Raw genomic sequence first — 20,523 nt, 5'->3', positions numbered from 1 at the left:
CTGAGTATTGTGACCTAGCCAAGTAGACACATACAACTAACCATCCTTATATATATATAGACATTATGTATTTATGCGTTATATATCTGCCTCTTGAGAAACCTATATGGAGGTCAGGAAGCAACAGTTAGAACTAGGCTTGGAACAATGGACTGGTTCCAAATAGGAAAAGGAGTATGTCAAGGCTGTATATTGTCACCCTGCTTATTTAACTTCTACGCAGAGTATATCATGAGAAACGCTGGGCTGGAAGAATCACAAGCTGGAATCAAGATTGGGAGAAATCTCAAAAACCTCAGATATGCAGATGACACCACTCTTATGGCAGAAAGTGAAGAGGAACTAAAAAGCTTCTTGATGAAAGTGAAAGTGGAGAGTGAAAAAGCTTAAAGCTCAACATTCAGAAAACGAAGATCATGGCATCTGGTCCCATCACTTCATGGGAAATAGATGAGGAAACAATGGAAACAGTGTCAGACTTATTTTGGGGGGCTCCAAAATCACTGCAGATGGTGACTGCAGCCATGAAATTAAAAGACGCTTACTCCTTGGAAGGAAAGTTATGACCAACCTAGATAGCATATTCAAAAGCAGAGATATTACTTTGCCAACAAAGGTCCGTCTAGTCAAGGCTATGGTTTTTTCAGTAGTCACGTATGTGAGAGTTGGACTGTGAAGAAAGCTGAGCGCCGAAGAATTGATGCTTTTGAACTGTGGTGTTGGAGAAGACTCTTGAGAGGCCCTTGGACTGCAAGGAGATCAGTCCTGGGTGTTCCTTCGAAGGAATGATGCTAAAGCTGAAACTCCAGTCCTTTGGCCACCTTATGCGAAGAGTTGACTCACTGGAAAAGACTCTGATGCTGAGAGGGATTGGGGGCAGGAGGAGAAGGGGACGACTGAGGATGAGATGGCTGGATGGCATCACGGACTGGATGGATGTGAGTCTGAGTGAACTCCGGGAGTTGGTGATGGACAGGGAGGCCTGGTGTGCTGCGATTCATGGGGTCGCAAAGAGCTGGACACGACTGAGCAATTGAACTGAACTGATGTCCATACTTAACTTCTTTAATATATATTCTTTATCATTTTCTGTTCTATTTACTTGAGTCTCTCTGTTCAGCTTAACAAATCAATAATATATAATATTATGTATTTAAAATTGACTGCTAACTTAATTGTAGTGGTTAAAGAGGTTTCTGATCCTTTTTGGGATTTATTGATTTTTGCTTTGTCACTTTGACTAGAACATTGTCTGTTTCTGTTTTGTCACTAAGTTTATTTGTATCATTATTTTAGATTCCACATTTAAGTGCTATCGTACGGTTTTTGTCTTTCTCCTTTTGACTTACTTCACTTAGTATGATAATCTTTAAGTCCATGCATGTTGCTGTAAATGGCATTATTTCATTCTTTTCTGTGACTGAGTGACATTCCATTCTGTGTGTGTGTGTGTATAGAAAATCTTCTTTATCCATTCTTTCATCTGTTGATGGACACTTAGGTTGCTTCCATGTCTTAGCTATTGCAGATAGTGCTGCTGTGAACATTGGGGTGCCTGTATCTTTTCAAGTTACACTTTTCATCCTTTCCAGATATATGCCCAATAGTGGGATTGCTAGATCATGTGGTAACTCTATTTTTAGTTTCTCCGTTCTGTTCTTCATAAGGGCCCCACCAATTTACATTCCTACCAACAGCATAGCAGAATTCTTTTTCTCCACACCCTCTCCAGAATTTATGTTTGTTGACTTTTGGATGATGGCCATTCTGACAGTTGTGAGATGATACCTCAAGTAGTTTTGATTTGCATTTCTCTAATAATTAGTGATGATATTGAGCATCTTTTCATGTGCCTGTTGGCCATCTGTATGTCTTATGGATAAAAGGCTAGGTCTTTTACCCTTTTTGGAATGGGTTGTTGCTTTTTTGTTGTCGAGTTGCGTGTAAGCTGTTTGTATATTTTGAAAATTAATCCATTTCAGCAGTGTCATTTGCAAATATATTCTCCTGTTCCTTAGGTTGTCTTTTTGTTGATGGTTTCCTCTGTTGTGTGAAAGCTTATGTTGACTAGGTCTCATTTGTTTATCAACTATTTTATTTTTTGATTTCTGCACTTATCTTTCTTCACTTCTCTTCCCCTTCTTTTAATGTTTGAAAACATAGAATTGTTTATGTGTGTTCATATTTCCAGCATCAAGGCCAAGTTCTGTGGGTGATTTTTTTCTAGTGATAGGCTGAGGGTATTGCCCTTTGCTTCCTGGCCTTATGCAGAGGTCTCCCATTTGACCTCTCCCTTTGTTCTGGCCTTAAACTTTGTCTCCTGTCCTCAAGCGGCCCATTCAAGCCCAGATGTGCCAGGAACAGGAGCTCAAATGCTTTTTCTCCTGAGCTACTGAGTTCAGAAAATTTCCTTCAGTTCAGTTGCTTTAAAAAGTATATGTATTTGTGTTTTTTAATTTTAGGGTGTCCTTTGGGATTTTTCTGAGTACAACTAGTCTGTCATGACGTGCCCTATTGCAGCTGTAATACCGTCACCTTCCTTGGTTCACAACCCCTTCCTCCATCTTCAAAGCCAGCAGTGGCAGGGCGAGTCCTCATGTCATATCTCTCTGACCCATTCTTCTGCCTCCCTTTTCTAAGAGCTCATGTGATTAAAAATCCAGGATAATAACTCCATCTCATGATTCTTAATCACGTCTGTAGAGTCCCTTCTGCTATATTAGGTAACAAACACACCCATACTTTTCAGGGGTGGGATGTGGACATCTTTGGGAGGGTCATTATTCTACCACAAAGGTAATAACTAACATCTCTTTCAATGTTGTAAATCAACTATACTTAAATAAAAAATTTAAAAAGAATGGCATCCATTTATTCCCCTGCTTATTTGGTTCCGTGGATCAAGATTACCGGGAGAAATATCAATAACCTCAGATATGCAGATGACACCACCCTTATAGCATTAAGTGAAGAGGAACTAAGAAGCCTCTTGATGAAAGTGAAAGGGGAGAGTGTAAAAGTTGGCTTAAAGCTCAACATTCAGAAAACGAAGATCATGGCATCTGGTTCCAACACTTCATGGCAAATAGATGGGGAAACAGTGGAAAGAGTGTCAGACTTTATTTTTTTGGGCTCCAAAATCACTGCAGATGGTGACGGCAGCCATGAAATTAAAAGACGCTTACTCCTTGGAAGGAAAGTTATGACCAACCTAGACAGCATATTCAAAAGCAGAGACATTACTTTGCCAACAAAGGCCCATCTAGTCAAGGCTATGGTTTTTCCAGTGGTCATGTATGGATGTGAGAGTTGGACTGTGAAGAAAGCTGAGCGCCGAAGAATTGATGCTTTTGAACTGTGGTGTTGGAGAAGACTCCTGAGAGTCCCTTGGACTGCAAGGAGATCCAACCAGTCCATTCTGAAGATCAGCCCTGGGATTTCTTTGGAGGAAATGATGCTGAAGCTGAAACTCCAGTACTTTGGCCACCTCATGCGAAGAGTTGACTCATTGGAAAATACTCTGATGCTGGGAGGGATTGGGGGCAGGAGGAGAAGGGGACGACCGAAGATGAGATGGCTGGATGGCATCACGGACTCGATGGACGTGAGTTTGAGTGAACTCCGGGAGTTGGTGATGGACAGGGAGGCCTGGCGTGCTGCCATTCATGGGGTCGCAAAGAGTCGGACACGACTGACAGAACTGAACTGAACTGAACTGAAGGAACAGACAAAGGAGTCAGAAAGAGATCAGAGTATCAGCTTTATCATTAGTTTACCTGACTAGGAACCTTAACTCGACCTGAAGCCACAGGATCTTGGACCCACTCATCCTACACACTTCCTTGAATTGAATGTAATCCCAAACTTCTAGACTTCCATCTTGCTGGGGGTGGAGCTGGTCTCAGAAAGCTTCCTTGACAGATAATGCCTGCATATGGGGACAGGCATCTCTAGGGAGAATTCCATCTTTCAGTTCTGTCATCAGGGGTATTCCTCTATTGAGGAAGAGCTATGCGAGGGGAAATAGGTGGAAACCATTCTCTCCTCCCACAGAAATACGGAGACTGGAATAGTACCCATAATAGCAATTCTTGATTTTTGCTAAGACTTTCTGTATGGCCTAGTCTATAGTCATTTTTGAGAAAAGGCTTTATATGTGCTTGAACACAATGTACTGTCTCCACTGTTTAGCACATCGTTCTTTATATGTCTTTTGCTATATCACCACTAAAGTTTTTATTTTGGGGCCTGCTTGATCTGTCATTTCCCAAGGGAGAGGGTCTTTTTTATACACTGTGCGATTTGGTTTGTAAATTTATATTTAAGATTTGATATGTAGGGCTTCCCCGGTGGCTCAGACAGTAAAAAATCTGCCTGCGATGTGGGAGATGCAAGGGAGAGGGTCATTTTTATACACTGTGAGAATTAGTCTGTACTCTTCTGTTTAGGATTTGATATGTAAGTTCATCAGTGAGAAGGCTTGTAATTTGCCTTTGTGGTACTAAGAACTGCTAAATTGTTCAGTTACAGGGGTCACCATTCACAGTCTGGTCTATAAGTTGTACTGGCAGCTATCCTTATTGAAGCAGTTTGGAACAATCCCTCTTTTTCTATACTGAACACAAGAGTTAGATGAGAATCATTCACTTCATGAACATTGACTAGAGCTAACTTGTAAAAGTATGTGGCCTGGTATTTTCGCTGTGGAAAAATATCAGATTATGATTCAACTTTTTATAGGTTTGTTCAAATGGTTTTTTAAATCTTTTTATCTAGTGATTATGTGTATATGTGATTAGTCTTAATTTTTTTTTTGATCAAAAGTACATACATCAATGCATTCTCCTCTTTCACCACCATCAAGAGGCTCTTCAGTTCCTCTTCATTTTCTGTCATTAGAGTCTGATCATCTGCATATTCGATGTTGTTATTTCTCCTGGCAATCTTGATTCCAACTGGTGATTTATCCAGCTCAGCATTTCACATGATATATGTATATAAGTTAAATAAGCAGGGTGACAATATAAAGCCTTATCATACTCTTTCCCAATTTTGAACCAGTCTGTTGTTCTGTATCCAGTTCAAACAGTTGCTTCCTGACTCACATACAGGTTTCTCAGGAGACATGAAGGTGGTCTGGTACTCCCATCTTATTAAGAATTTTCATGATTTGAGAGAATAGCATTGAAACATATACATTACCATATGTAAGACATTACTGTATGTAGAACAGTGGGAGTTTATTGTAAGATGCAGGGAACCCAAAGCTGGTGCTTTGTGATAACCTAGAGGGGTAGGATGGGGAGGGAGGTGGGAAGTAGGTTCGCAAGGAAGGGGATATGTGTATACCTATGGCCAATTCATGTTGATGACACAAATGACATGAATGTGATGGTATGACAAAAACCATCATAATATTGTTAAGGCAGTTCAGTTCAGTCACTCAGTTATGTCCAACTCTTTGCAACCCCATGGACTGCAGTATGCCAGGCTTTCCTGTCCATCACCAACTCCTGGAGCCTACTCAAACTCATGTCCATTGTATCGGTGATGCTATCCAACCGTCTCATCCTCTGTCGTCCACTTTACTCCTCCCGCCTTCAATCTTTCCCAGCATCAGGGTCTTTTCCAATGAGTCAGTTCTTCACATCAGGTGGCCAAAGTATTGGAGTTTCAGCTTCAGCATTAGTCCTTCCAGTGAGTATTCAGGACTGATTTCCTTTAGGATGGACTGGTTGGATCTCCTTGCTGTCCAAGGGACTCTCAAGAGTCTTCTCCAACACCAAGTTCAAATGCATTGCTTCTTTGGCACTCAGCCTTCTTTATAGTTCAACTCTCACATCCATACATGACCACTGGAAAAAACCATAGCTTTGACTAGATAGACCTTCATTGGTAAAGTAATGTCTCTGCTTTTTAATATGCTATCTAGGTGAGTCATAGCTTTTCTTCCAAGGAGCAAGCGTCTTTTAATTTCATGGCTGCAGTCACCATCTGCAATGATTTTGGAGCTGCCAAAAAATAAAGTCTGTCACTGTTTGCATTGTCATGTCATGTCACTGCATTTGTCTGCCCATCACTTTGCCATGAAGTGATGGGACCGGATGCCATGATCCTAGTCTTCTGAATGTTGAGTTTTGAGCCAACTTTTTCACTGTCATCAAGAGGCCCCTTAGGTCTTCTTTGCTTTCTGCCATAAGGGTGGTGTCATCTGCATATCTGAGGTTATTGATATGTCTCCCATCAATCTTGATTCCAGCTTGTGCTTCATCAAGCCCAGCATTTTGCATGATGTACTCTGCATAGAAGTTAAATAAGCGGAGTAGCAATATACAGCCTTGACATACTCCTTTCCCGATTTGGAACCAGTCTGTTGTTTCATGTCCAGTTCTAACTGTTGCTTCTTGACCTGCATACAGATTTCTCAAGAGGCAGGTCAGGTGGTCTGGTATTTCCATCTCTTGAAGAATTTTCCACAGTTTGTTGTGATCCTCACAGTCAAAGGCCTTGGTGTAGTGAATAAAGCAAAAGTAGATTTTTTTTGGAGTTCTATTGCTTTTTCGATAATCCAGTGGATGTTGGCAATTTGATCTGTTTCTCTGCCTTTTCTAAATCCAACTTGAACATTTGCAAGTTCACAGTTCACATACTGTTGAACTCTGGCTTGGAGAATTTTGAACATTACTTTGCTAGTGTGTGAGATGAGTGCAATTGTGTGGTAGTTTGAACATTCTTTGGCATTGCCTTTCTTTGGGATTGGAATGAAAACTGACCTTTTCCAATCCTGTGGCCACTGCTGAGTTTTCCAGATTTGCTGGCATGTTGAGTACAACACTTTCACAGCATCATCTTTTAGGATTTTAAATATTTGAGCTGGAATTTCTCTCACCTTCACTAGCTTTGTTCATATTAATATTTCCTAAGGCCCACTTTACACTTCAGGATGTCCAGCTCTAGGTGAGTGACCATACCATTATGGTAATCAGGGTCATTAAGACCTTTTTTCTTTCCCTTATCTTCTTTCTTCAGGTGTTTCTAAAGCCTTCTCAGACAACCACTTTGCCATCTTGAATTTCTTTTTCTTTGGGGTGGTTTTGGTTACTGTCTCCTGTACAATGTTATAAACCTCCATCCATAGTTCTTCAGGCACTCTGTCTACCAGATCTAACCCCTTGAATCTATTTGTTACTTCCACTGTATAATGATAATGAATTTGATTTAGATCATACCTGAATGGCCTAGTGGATTTCCCTATTTTGTTCAATTTAATCCTGAGTTTTTCAATAAGGAGCTCATGGTCTGAGCCAGTCAGTTCCAAGTCTTGTTTTTGCTGACTATATCAGCAAAAGATGAGCTTCTCCATCTTTGGCTGCAAATAATATAATCAATGTGATTTTGGTATTGACCATTTGGTGATATGATCATGGTATCTGGTCCCATCACTTCATGGCAAATAGATGGGGAAACAGTGGAAATAGCGACATACTTTATTTTCTTGGGCTCCAAAATCACTGCAGATGGTGACTGCAGCCATGAAATTAAAAGACACTTGCTCCTTGGAAGAAAAGCTATGACTCACCTAGACAGCATATGAAAAAGCAAAGACATTACTTTGCCAACAAAGGTTCATCTAGTCAAAGCTATGGTTTTTCCAGTAGTCCTGTATGGATGTGAGGGTTGGACCATAAAGAAAGCTGAGTGCTGAAGAATTGATGCTTTTGAAGTGTGGTGTTGGAGAAGACTCCTGAGAGTCCCTTGGACTGCAAGGAGATCCAATTTGTCAATCCTACAGGATATCAGTCCTGAATACTCATTGTAAGGACTGATGATGAAGCTGAAGCTCCAATACTTTGGCCACATGAAAGGAAGAACTGACTCACTAGAAAAGACCCTAATGCTGGGAAAGATTTGAAGGTAGGAGGAGAAGGGAATGACAGAGGATGAGATGATTGGATGGCATCACCGACTAGACATGAATTTGAGCAATCTCCACGAGCTGCTGATAGACAGGGAAGCCTGGTGTGCTGCAGTCTAGGTGGTCACAAAGAGTTGGACATGACTGAGTGACTGAACAGAATTGAACTGATTTGGTGATATCGACGTGTAGAGTCATCTCTTGTGTTGTTAGAAGAGGGTGTTTGCTATGACCAGTGTATCCTGTTGACAAAACTCTGTTAGCTTTTGCCCTGCTTTATTTTGTATTCCAAGGCCAAACTTGCCTGTTATTCCAGGTATCTCTTGACTTCCTACTTTTGCATTCCAATCCCCTATGACGAAATGGTCATCTTTTTCTTTTTTGGTATTACTTCTAGAAGGTCTTGTAGGTCTTCATACAACCAGTCAGTTTCAGCTTCTTGGGCATCAATGGTTGGGGCATAGACTTGGATTACTGTGATGATGGATGGTACACCTTGAAAATGAACCAAGATCATTCTGTTGTTTTTGAGGTTGCATCCAAGTACTGAATTTCAGACTCTTGTTGACTGTGAGGGCTATTCCATTTCTTCTAAGGGATTCATGTCCACAGTAGTAGATATAATGGTCATCTCAATTAAATTCACCCATTCCTGTCTATTTTAATTCACTGATTCCTAAGATGTTGATGTTCAGTCTTGCCGTCTCCTGTTTGACCACATCCAATTTACCTTGATTCATGGACCTGACTTTTCAGGTTCCTAAGCAATATTGTCCTTTACAACATTACTTTACTTTCAACATTGTACTCTACTTTCACCTCTAGACATATCCACAGCTGAGCATCATTTCCACTTTGGCCCAGTGGTTTCATTCTTTCTGGAGCTATTAGTAATTGCCCTCCAGTCTTCCCCAGTGTTAACTCTTTGCAACCCCATGGACTATAGCTCACCAGGCTCCTCTCTCCATGGAATTCTTCAGGCAGGAATACTGGAGTGGATAGCCATTCCCTTCTCCAGGCAATCTTCCTGACTCAAGTATTGAACCTGGGTCTCCTGCATTGCAGGTGGATTCTTTACCATCTGAGCCACCAGGGAGTATACTGGACTCCTACCAATCTAGGGGATTCATCTCCTGGTGTCGTATCTTTTTGCCTTTTCATACTGTCCATGAGATTCTCTAGGCAAGAACACTGGGATGGGTTGCCGTTCCCTCCTCCAGTGGACCATGTTTTGTCAGAACTCTTTACTATGACCCATCTGTCTTGGGTGGCTGCAAGCATGCTCATAGCTTCATTCAGTTACCCAAGCCCCTTTGCCATGACAAGACTGCGATCCTTGAAGGGGAGTATATAGATAGGTATGTGCTTATTTCTCCATTTTATGTTTCTGTTTCTTTTTAACTTGTTTTTTGGTTTTGCCTTGCTGGCGTCTGTTGTATTGATCAAGTTGTTTTTATATCTCTCTTAGGAAGTCAAACATCTATTTCTGTATTTTTAATGCTCATCCTTACATTTTTAGCATGAATCCTTACCACAAAGGTGAAATACAAATATCTTTATAGAATAATTCTGTCTTCCTCTTCAGTAGTACATGAGTGTTAGAATGCTTTAATTCCCATCAGTGCCCCATCTTCCATAGTTTTGTATTCTGGTATCATCTTTATTTATAGTCCCCCAAGTATTGTGCTATTTATTATCATTCATTGAACATGTATTTTTTATCAGATATCATAAAGCATTATTTGACCTCATCTTTATGAAAATCATGAAAGATAAACAGTGTTGCTATCCCTTTTTTACAGACAGAAAATTGAGGCATAGAAAGATTAACTGGAAAGCATAATTAGGAAATAATACTAAATCCATTGAATCTCAAAATCCAAGTTTTTTTCATCATCCCATATTTCATAAACTAGTCTTAGCTCTCAAAGAAAAATGTTGAAATAAATACCTTAGGTCTAAGTGTTTGTTAGAGAATGTACAGGACATGTGGTCCAGTGGTCTCCATTCTGGGTCTTCAGTGGAGGTGTCTGATGGTGCCCAAGGGGCTGCAGATCTGTGTCTTGAGGGTGAAGCTGCAGCTCCTCTCTATTTCAAAGGCTCCGCCCGAGTAACAGCTATCTATAAATACCCCTGTCATGCGCATTTTGTCATACTGTATACTACCGAAGAGCATCAAGAAGAAATGGAAAATAGTTCTGGAGGCCGAAAAATCTGAGATCAAGGTGCCGACAGGGTTGATTTCTGGTAAGACCTCTCTAACTGCTTGTGGACTATTTTTTTCTCACTGTGTTCTCACATGGTCTTTCTTCTGCTTGTCCTGGAAGAGAGACAGGGGGTGGCTGCAGCTGGCCCTGGGGAAACAGACCCTGGGTTCAACCACTCTTCAGAGCTGCCCCTCTCCCCTGCCATGTGTGTTTTTTAAACTGACAGTATTTACTTTGTTTAATGAACAATTTAAACAACTTCTCTGACAGAGTTGATTGTTCTATCGCCCTCCTTTTTAGCTGGTGCAGTTTTTCCTGCTTCATGAAGTAGATCCCTTTTTTAAAATCCCTTCAGAAATACTCTGCCAGTAATGAATTGCATGCGTCACTTATGTGAAAAATGTCCTAATTTTATTCTTAAATCTTGAGTGGTAGTTTATCTTGTACGATTATAAGTTGGTCACTACCTGAAGATATTTTGTGGTCATCGGGACTTATTGCTGATGAGAAGTCTTTGACAGTCTAATTGTAGAATATCTTTTATCTCTGGTTGCTTTTAAATTTCTTTTATCTTTGTTCTTCAGTTTCACTATGTTGTTACTAGGATTTGTTTTAATGTATCCCTTTGGGGACTCAATGTGTGTCTTTAAACTAAGAAGACTGAAGATTTTTTTAAAATTTTATTTATTTGTTTTTGGCGGTTCTGGGTCTTTCTTGCAGCGAGGGCTTGTCTCTAGTTATGTTGCACGGGCTTCTCATTGTGGTGGCTTCTCTTGTTGCAGACCACAGGCTCTAGGGCGCTTCGGTAATTGCAGCATGTGGGCTCAGTAGTTGTGGCTCCCAGGCTCTAGAGCGCAGGCTCAGTGTTTGTGGCTTAGCTGCTCTGCAGCATGTGGGGTCTTCTTGGATCAGGGATGGAACCTGTGTCTGCTGCTTTCGCAGGCACATTGACTGCCACCGAGCCACCAGGGAAGCCCGAATGAAGATTTTATTGGTGATAAATCCATAACCATTTTCTCTTTGGCCTCTGCTTCAATAGCTTCTTCCACCTTCCATTCCAGTAATTCTCTTATCTGTTTAACCTATGCACTTAATTTTCTAACCTGAGTAACTGTATTCTTTGTATTTTGGTTTCCAGTTGGTTCTTTTTCAAATTTCTGTTCTTTTCTCATGCTTTCTTGTCCTTTCATTAAAGTTTCTACATCTTCCTTTTTTACTTCCCTTTAGGTAAAACATATGTCCAAATATATTCCAAATAGACAAGTACTCATGATATTTAGTCACATGTGTATTTACAGGCACTAATTTGCAAAAAGTTATGAATTTTTTGTCTCACCAGCACATTTTAAATAATACGTTTATTCAAGCATTTTACCTTTATCCGAACATACTATTTCTGTCATTATAAGAACTAGTTTCTGAATAAAAATATAGCATCCCAGAGCAGCTGAAGAGCATTTGGGGATGTTGATAAAATGTAGAGGTGGGGCCTGAGCTACCAACATGCATCACGCTTTTGATGTGCAGAGTTTTAGAGTCCATGTTTTAAATTTTAAGTTGTTGTAAACACAGCACTTTGAAAATTCATATACAAGGCTGTCATCAATTATTTCATCTCATGTCGAAGAACCTCATTTGTTTGATAAAGATCGTTTTTAAAAAGTTTACCATGTTTGTATGTATGTATTTCTGAATTGTGTAACATATATCATGTAAATGAAGACAGGCTAAGTCGTCATGCTGCAGTAACAAACAGTCCCACAGTATCAGTTGCCTTGAAACAGCTTCTACCACAAGTTCCCCCACTGCCCCAGGTCTGCTTAGGGCTCTGGTCTATGTCATCATCTCTTTGGAACATGGGTAGATTCAGTTCCCACCATTGCCAGAGGCCAGAGCAAGTGAAAGAGATAAAAGGAATTGTGTTCTTGTTCCTAAAGACCTTCTTCTAGAAGTGACAATGTCACTTTTCATGTTAATTGGTCAGAGGAAGTCATGTGGCTGTGAGTAGCTTCAAGGGGCAGAAGTGTTGTCCCAGTATGAGCTTAAGTGGAAGAGATCCAAAACATTTCTGAATAATCCTAATAACTGCTACACATACTTAGTTGCTTTTGAACATGACCATTGAAAGGCTTTCGATAAAATCCTATACTTGCATTTTGGGTTGTTTCATCTCCCCCTAACAATTACTGAATCTGTATTAAATGTTGGTTTTAATGTGCTTCAGATAAAAATTCTCAGGAGTGTCCTCTCTAAACATCAAAACTTGGCATGGATTAATTTGATTTGCTAGTCAATGGTTTCCACTTAAACTGCACACCGGAATCACCTGGGCAGCTTCTCGTTATCCCAGATCAGCCTCAGACCAATCAAAGTAGAACCCTGGAGGCGGGACTCTGGCATCTGTAGAGGATTTCAGTATGTATATAAAACTGAAGCCCTTTGTGTTAATCTGTCTTCTCCAAAGAATCCTTTATTGTTCAAGATAAAGTAATTGAGAGATTGCCCCCAAAGAGAAACTTTAATAGGGCTTGAACAGGGGGTGAGCTGCTGTTTTCTGAGAGGCATTTTAGGGGTCAACATCTTGCCTTCTGTTATTGTCACTTCTGTATTGTTTTGTTAAACCTAGGTATGAGGGTATGCAGTTTCTTATTTGTTGCGTCTGATAGTCCTGTTTTTGTGTGTTTCCCTCTGTGACTGTAGTTTTTCCGTAGCAGTCAGTTGGCTGTAGAGAATCTGTGTGGCATGTGGAATTGAGTCTTCTGGGTAATTGTTACCTTTGCTAGTGCTAGGCCTAAGGAGTTTCACCATTTTGGACCATTTTCTGAGCCTATATATTGATGTAAATGGTAAAGAAAAATTAAAGCCTTTTATGTATGTACACATTACATGCAAACATGGACACAGATACACACGCACTCATACACCTTTACACACACATACAATAGTTGAATAGTAAGAAAAAAAATCCCAAGGCTTTGGGGGCAGGGAGTGGCCCGCAGAATGGAAGGGACTTGTCCAAGGCCTCACTGATAGAAAGTGAATGAAAACCTGTCTTCCCACATACTTCTGGCCTGACTTATCCTGCATTTGTAAATGCATGTGTGTGTGTGTGTTGGAGTGTGTTCAGGATGGAGAGGCATGACTTAGCATTTGTTTGGAGACTGGGGGTCTTGCTCTACTTGTGTTTTCTTCCTGTAGTTTTAGACTGTGGCCTTTCCTAGGCAACTCTTAAGTGGATTCGTAGAAGCCAGAAAGGGGTGAGCACGCATCAGAGTCGGGGTAACAGGGCCGTCTCCCAGCTCCCCAGAGCCACGGACTTGTTTGTGGATTGTGATCCGCAATTCCCTCTAACCTGCACTTTCAGAAAGCAAACCAGCAATCTAAAAGTAATTGTTTCCTTCTGTGTGGAGTTCGCATTCCAAAGACTGCCAGGGCAAGTAGGAAGTTGGCTTTGAAAAGAGTAGAGGAGCCTGGAATTAGACAACAGGCCTGCAGTGTAACCGTGGATATGGTGGCTCGACAGCCCACTTTTTCCAGCAAGAGTCTTGATTTCAAATATTTTATTCTGTTGGCTTTGTAAACAATTCAAATGCCCTGGAAATTCCACCATGAACCATATTTTCTAAAATGTTTCTTAACTGATGAAAGCAGCATAGAAATCCTTTGTTAGACTCTGTTGCCCCAGTTTTGGTTTAGAAAATATATCACCATCTATGCAAAGAAGACTTTTTTCTTCTTCTTTTTTAATGGTGGGGTTTAGAAAGGCAAACACAGTCCTATTTGGGACATACCAATTTAGAAAAAGCTGACCCAGTATCCCAGATCTCTGTGGAAATCCAGGCATTCTTGCCCTTAGCTATCCATCCAAGCATATGTACAGACATTCAGCCAGTTCCCCTCACAGTCTACTGGGCAGGGGGCATGATAACTGTGTCAGCCAATGATAACAGGGGCTCTGCCCTCAGAGACTTCACAGTCCATGAAGGGAGATGAAATATGGATACACACAGTGTTAAATACAAGTCAAAGGTGTGAGTGTATCAGAGGATATAGAATCGCCCAACTGGGAAGATCTAGAAAGATTTTGATTCACTCCTCCTCACCAGATCCCACACAGGATCACTTCCTCTGCATCCTGTTGGTCAGAGCAAGTCACTAAGACCAGCCCAGAGTGAGGAGCCACCTTGGGGTGAGGGGGGTGGAATGGGCATACAAGGGTGTGCGGGTCTCTATGCATACAGTTTACCACTTTAAGTTCAAAGAAGACACATTTATTCATCTCACAGCTGGGGACTGGCGTCTCACTGTTTCAGCACACAAGTACTTAGTCGCAGGTAAGGTCTGGCTGTGTCCTCCCGCTTGTCTGAGCATGTGAGCCTCCCCCAGCTAGTCACAATGGGCACAGTCATCTCCTCTCTCATGCCCAACCCAGGATGAAAGATGATTTCTGCCAAGTTCACTTTGTGAGTGATTCTGCGAGATGGAAGTGGTCATCTAGTCTTCTGATCCGTCCCTCTCCCCTCCCCTTTCACTAACTTTGCTCTTTACCAGTTCCTTGCCCATGGCATCTACCATTCTCACCTGGATTCCCACCTCTCTCTTATTCCAGGAACTAAAACAGGGGCAGATATTAGCGATGGTACCTGTGAGCCCGGACCGGCCTCCCCAGCCTCCTACATGAACCCCTTCCCAGTGCTCCATCTCGTCGAGGACTTGAGGCTGGCCTTGGAGATGCTGGAGCATCCTCAGGAGAGGGCAGCCCTCCTGAGCCAGATCCCGGGCCCCACAGCTGCCTACATAAAGGATTGGTTCCAGGAGAGCTCGGTGAGTAGGCCCACGGCCTGGGTGGGGGAGCACAGTCATGGAGCCCGTGGAATGCCATCAGGTTTATCCGAGGGGCCCTAGCTCCTCCTCTTCAGGAATCCGTAGATAGTCACATCTGCATGCCTTCCTCTGAACACTGATGAATTCTTTATCATGTTCATGATGTGTGTTGTTCAATATTCTCGTCACGTAGGCTGTCAACCTAGGGTTCTGTAACATGCCCATGCCAGTGTGGTAGGGAGAATAATGATCTTCTGAAGATGCTTACATCCTTATTGCTAGAACCTGTGAATAAGTTTCCATACATGGTGGAAGGGAAGGAATCAGGTGGAATTAAGGTTGCTATTTAGCTGAATTTAAAGTGGGAAGAGTGGCCTGAGTTATCCAGGTGGGCTCAGTGTAATCACTGGCATCCTTGTAAAAGGAAGGGGAGGCAGAAGAGTCAGTGTTGGAGTGATGGGTGGGCGTAGGACTCACACCCCCACTCCCCGACCGCTGCTGGCTTTGAAGATGGAAGGGCCAAGAACCAGGGAACACGGGCAGCCATCGGGAGCTGGAAAACTGGCCTCTTCTCCAGAAAGAAAAGCAGTCTTACCCACAGCTTGATTTTAGCCCAGTAAGAACCATTTTAGACTTCTGACCTCCAGAACTGTAACATAATGAATTTGTGTCATTGCAAGTCACTGAGTTTGTGGTAATTAGTTACAGCAGCAACCGAGATTGCCCACAGAGGAAGGTGAAGGCTCCTGGGTGGGCCTTGGGTGGCCTTGGGTGGGCCTGTTACAGTTCTGGTTTGCAGACCAGCTTCTCATCCCTTCCCCGCATGAAGATGGTTCTTGGTGGTTCTCTCAGACTGATGATGGAAGCCCCCACCTGCTTCTCCAGGGCTCCATTTATTTATTTATTTGCTGCTTTATTTTTGGCTGTGTAGGGTCTATTGCTGTGTATGGGCTTTCTCTAGTTGTGGTGGTGGGGGCTAGGGCTACTCTCTAGTTGTGTGGGGGGGCTTCTCATTGAAGTGGCTTCTCTTGTGGAGCACGGGCTCCAGAGCATGTGGGATCAATAGTTTTGTCTCGAAGGTTCTAGAGGGAGGGCTCAGTAGTTGTGGCTCATGGGCTTAGTTGCCCTGCAGCACGTGGGATCTTCCCAGACCAGGGATCAAACCCGTGCACTGGACTACTGGGGAAGCCCTCCACATGCTCTTTTAACTAGGTTGGAAATTGCCGGGGAATGGCTTAGGTAGGTTGGTCCTCTTTTTCCCCAGCTAGAGGATCCCCTTCGCCTCCCTAGAGAGGCATGCTCTGGCTGTTACTGTTTTTGCTTTATGATGCTGGTCCTGGCTCCTGCCCTGTCATATCTGACCATCTTCTGCTCACCTCTTTGTGCGGCTGCGACTCTCTAGCTCACTTTACTCCTGGCGTGGACATCTATCCCTCCTTGCAATTCTGCTAGTGCTGACTCAGGCTGCAGTGTTTACAGAAAATTTTATGAAGCCTCAAGAAAATAATACGGGTTCATAATTCATTAACCTGAAATCCTTGGGTCTAGATGCATTTTAGAACTCAGAGCTTATTAAACTTTGGAAAGGTGAGACGGTGCACATGTATTGTATAATATGTACCATTTCTAGCCAGTGCAGGGCAGGAAACACTGAACATTTTTTCAGCAAAACTTGTGAATATCTGCATGAAGCAGGATAAAGACAGACTATCAATACATAATTTGCAGTGACTATGTATATTTACCTTGCACAGATGTGCCTGAATTTATGTAGCCATTCCTCTAATATTGAATTGAGATAATGTGGCATTGCTGTAGAGACTGTCTTTGTCTAGAAATATTTATCCCTAAATATTTTCTTCAGATGGACTCGTGAAAGTAGAATAATAGTTAAAGCAGGCTTAGCAGATAAAATGCAGAATGTTCCGTTGAGTTGGAATTTTAGATAAATGATATTTTTTAATAAATGTGTTTCATGCAGTTTGCTAAGTCTGGCAAACTCTGATCAAAGGTATTAATATCTTTAAGCCTTGTGACACATTTTTTCCAAACCGCTTTTCAGAAAGATTTTGCCCATTTATATTTTCTTTGGCAGGGTTTGAGGTACATCCTGATCAACAACAAGCACTAAGATTGAAAAAACAGCTAATTTCATAGGAAAAAGTGTTTCATTTTATCTTTCCATTTCCTTGTTTAGTAGAAAGGCTGAATTTTTATATAAGCTTATTGATATTTATTCTTCTGTATGGTTTCAAAACTTTTGATCTCATACCCCAATATGAAAAAAAAATTCATTCTCCAAATATACATATTCATATATGGAGAATTGTCCTAATATATGTAAGTTATAAAGCATAGTCCCAGTAGAAGATCCTTTTTAAAAGACCAGTTAAGAAAATAGTTTTAATATTTTCTTCACATACACAACCCAGCGATTATTTTGAATCTCTTGGTTGTGCCTGCTGTAGTCTGATCTGTTAGCATCTGTATTCTTGCCTCCCTGACCCTATTTGGGTTTTAATGCTTTTCTTATATTTAATGACTTTTTACTAGCTCTTTGCTTTGTGGGGTTCCTTTTCCTCACTTTCGTTTTTAAATGTTGTTTTTGGTGGTGGTTTTTTTTTAGTTATAAAAGAATTGTAATTTTATCAGTCTTTCCTGTTTGAGCTTCTTTTCTTTCTAGAAAGGCCCTACTTGACCAATAATATTCACCTGTATACTCTCTCCAGTAGGTTTATAGTTTGATTTGTATTCATCTGCAGTCTTTTTAGAAATAAGGATCTAACTTTTATAATTTACCAAAAGAGATTCTTAAAAACTATTTTGGATCTGAAAGTAGTCCTAGTGGTGGTTGGTTTTGCAAGATCCATCCCAGGAAACAGCTTGCGTTCAGATTTGCAGATCTGTTTTGGTGGCTCTTTATAACAGTTGGGGAAATGCTTGCCTTGGGATAGATATTTCTAAAAGTTGTTGCATTCATAAATCTTTTGGAGTAATTATGGCCATCAGCAACCTATGAGTGGTGTACTCTGAGGGGGGGCGGGGTCAAAAGTTCATATAAACATTCCAAGATACCAGGGCTGGTTGTTAAGGTTTTGATTCTGGACGGAGACCACCTGTGTGTATTTTCGTTTTCCCAGATTTAAAGTCATTTTACAATCTGGTGCACACACAGTCCATAGCGGGTCTTATCTGTATGGAAATAGAATTCAAGGCAGTGAACAAACCCACAGCTCCTCTTCAGATTAATTTTAGATTGCCTTAGGTTGGTACTTTCATTTATTTATTTAAAATTTTATTTGTTTATTTTTGGCTGCACTGGGTCTTTGTTGCTGTGTGTAGGCTTTTTCTATTTGTGGTGAGGGGGGCTACTCTCTAGTTGCCATGCGTGGTCTTCTCATTGCGGTGGCTTCTCTTTGTGGAGCCTGGGCTCAGCAGTTGTGGTGCACGGGCTTAGCTACCCCGTGGCATATGGAATCTTCCCAGACCGGGGATCAAACCCTTGTCGCCTGCATTGGTGGGGAGATTCTTAACCACTGGACCACCAGGGAAGTCTAGTTTGATGCTTGTAATTAGAAGGTATTTCTGTTCAAATTGTAGTTTATGGACCAGCAGCTTTGGCATCCCCTAATAGCTTGTCTTAAAGAAAAATAAAGTTAGACCCTGCCTCCCCCCTCCCCAGTCCACTGAACCGTTTCCAGGTGACCGGTATTCACTTTGAAGTTTGTAAGCACTGCCTTAAACCAGAGACTCGCGCAAATTACTACCCTCCCCACCCCCACAAGAAAGACACACAAAAACACATGTGACCCAGAATTGGAACTAGTAAGATAGCTTAAAGCCAGGCTCTCATTTCTCATTCATGGTATCTTGGATGTTTGCACTATTCTCCTTCATCATAAACCTCAGTTGTCATAATCTGGCCTAGCATGACCCAGCCCTGCCTCATGACATCTGTCAGTGGGGATTCTTTCTCAATAAAACATGAACAGTAAGGAGGTTTATATCTCACTAACATTATATGTTATGTTACTAACATATAACTAAGATATATGTAACTAACATATAACTAATAATACATGTATTAGTTATATGTAACTGATGTCCAGGGGATGGGTGGTCCCAGGGTTAAATCACTGGTTCTGGGATGACATTATAGGCACTGACTTTTCTCCCTCCCCATCCTCAGGGGTTGGTTTTTCCTCAGGCATGTCCCCTAACACAGGGGTCCCCAACCTCTAGGCTGCAGACCAGTACTTCCTGTCAGATCAGCAGTGGCATTAGGTTAGAAATAAAGGGCACATAAAGGTAATGAGCTTGAATCATTCTGAAACCATTCACCCCACCCCCACCCATGGAAAAATTGTCTTCCATGAAATTGATCCCTGGTGCTAAAAAGGTTGGGGTACTGCTGCCCTAAGAAGTAAGGCAAGTTGCAAGAAGGCTACTTGCATCTCTGGGCAGCCTCCCTTCACACAGATAGTTGTGTCCAGAGGTAGAACATGTCCTCTTCTTATAAACTGGGGAGGAAAACCTCTATGTGAAACCTCCCAACAGCTTCCCATATGGTCCCAGTGGTCAGGATTTGTTCACATGTGCGTACCCTAACTGCAACGGAGGCTGGCACTCTCATCACAGCGGAGGGGAACCTCTGTCAGGGCGGAACCAAGAAGTAGGGGAAACGAATGGCCCTTAGGAAGAGAGCTCACGGTGACTGCCACACATCCTTTAGGTTTGATGTTAGTCTTCTTGTTGACTGACAAGTTCATGTCTTCTGTGTATCTCTGTTAACCCCTGAAGGAGAGAATCTCATTGACCTAATTCAGAATCTTTGGACTAAGTCCTCCAAGTATATGAAGAAATATCAAATGCAAAAGAAATAGAAATTAAAGACATTTTCACTTACACTCAGCTATGGACTAGCTGCCTTTGGGTCAGGTGTCAACCTAAAGGCCAGTAATTAGCTGTGGTGAGAGAGGAGAGGATCGTGTGGTAGGAATCTCAGTCTTCTGTTCATCAGTAGCTGCAACGGGGATCTTCAGGCTCAGATGATGGTGACTGTAGTGCACAGAAACAGGGGCTGCTGAAGGGGCCATGGTGGATGTAGGGGAGTGGTTGGTGATTACAGCAAACAGCAGACTCGTCCTGGGCCCCTGCCCTTACATCTTAAGTGGTGAGGGAGCTCTGGTCCTAGTGCACTGTGGTCAGAAAGACTGTCTATGGGCAGCTGTGTTTCTTTACAGTGGGGCTGGTTCCTCCTCTGCTGGGTGCTGGCAAGGGTGGGCAGCAAGGATCCTTGGCCTGGAAATAGTTATAAATAGGCCAGACTTGTGGTAAAGATACAAGTGGAACAGAACTGCCCAGGATTCAGGGATACTGGATTGTGAGCATATTTCCAGAGCTTTGGGGCCTAAAATAGGATCCTCCCTTTCTGGGCAGGAAGAGTAGGCTTTAGGTCTGGAAGTGTGTGTGGGGGCTCTCAATGCTGGAGACCCTCTGGGGCTTCAGTGATAAAAGGAATAAAGGGCCTGGATTCCCTTGTTCTAGGAGCAGTGCCTGCTCAGTCGTGTCTGACTT

General features: G+C 42.0%; 1 protein-coding gene across 4 annotated transcripts in view; it reads left to right on the top strand.

The window, feature by feature from the left end:
- Positions 1-20,523, top strand: part of PPFIBP2 (PPFIA binding protein 2) — a 158,209-nt gene that overhangs the window by 40,950 nt on the left and 96,736 nt on the right. For all 4 annotated transcript variants that reach the window (XM_040258465.1, XM_040258464.1, XM_040258459.1 and 1 more), the window contains exon 3: positions 14,732-14,946. In XM_040258465.1, the coding sequence (XP_040114399.1) occupies positions 14,732-14,946 (215 nt within the window). The remainder of the gene's footprint in view (positions 1-14,731; positions 14,947-20,523) is intronic.

This window comes from Oryx dammah, unplaced genomic scaffold (genome assembly GCF_014754425.2).
Source record: "Oryx dammah isolate SB20612 unplaced genomic scaffold, SCBI_Odam_1.1 HiC_scaffold_17, whole genome shotgun sequence".
Classification (NCBI taxonomy): domain Eukaryota; kingdom Metazoa; phylum Chordata; class Mammalia; order Artiodactyla; family Bovidae; genus Oryx; species Oryx dammah.
This window is presented reverse-complemented; position numbering and strand designations above follow the sequence as displayed.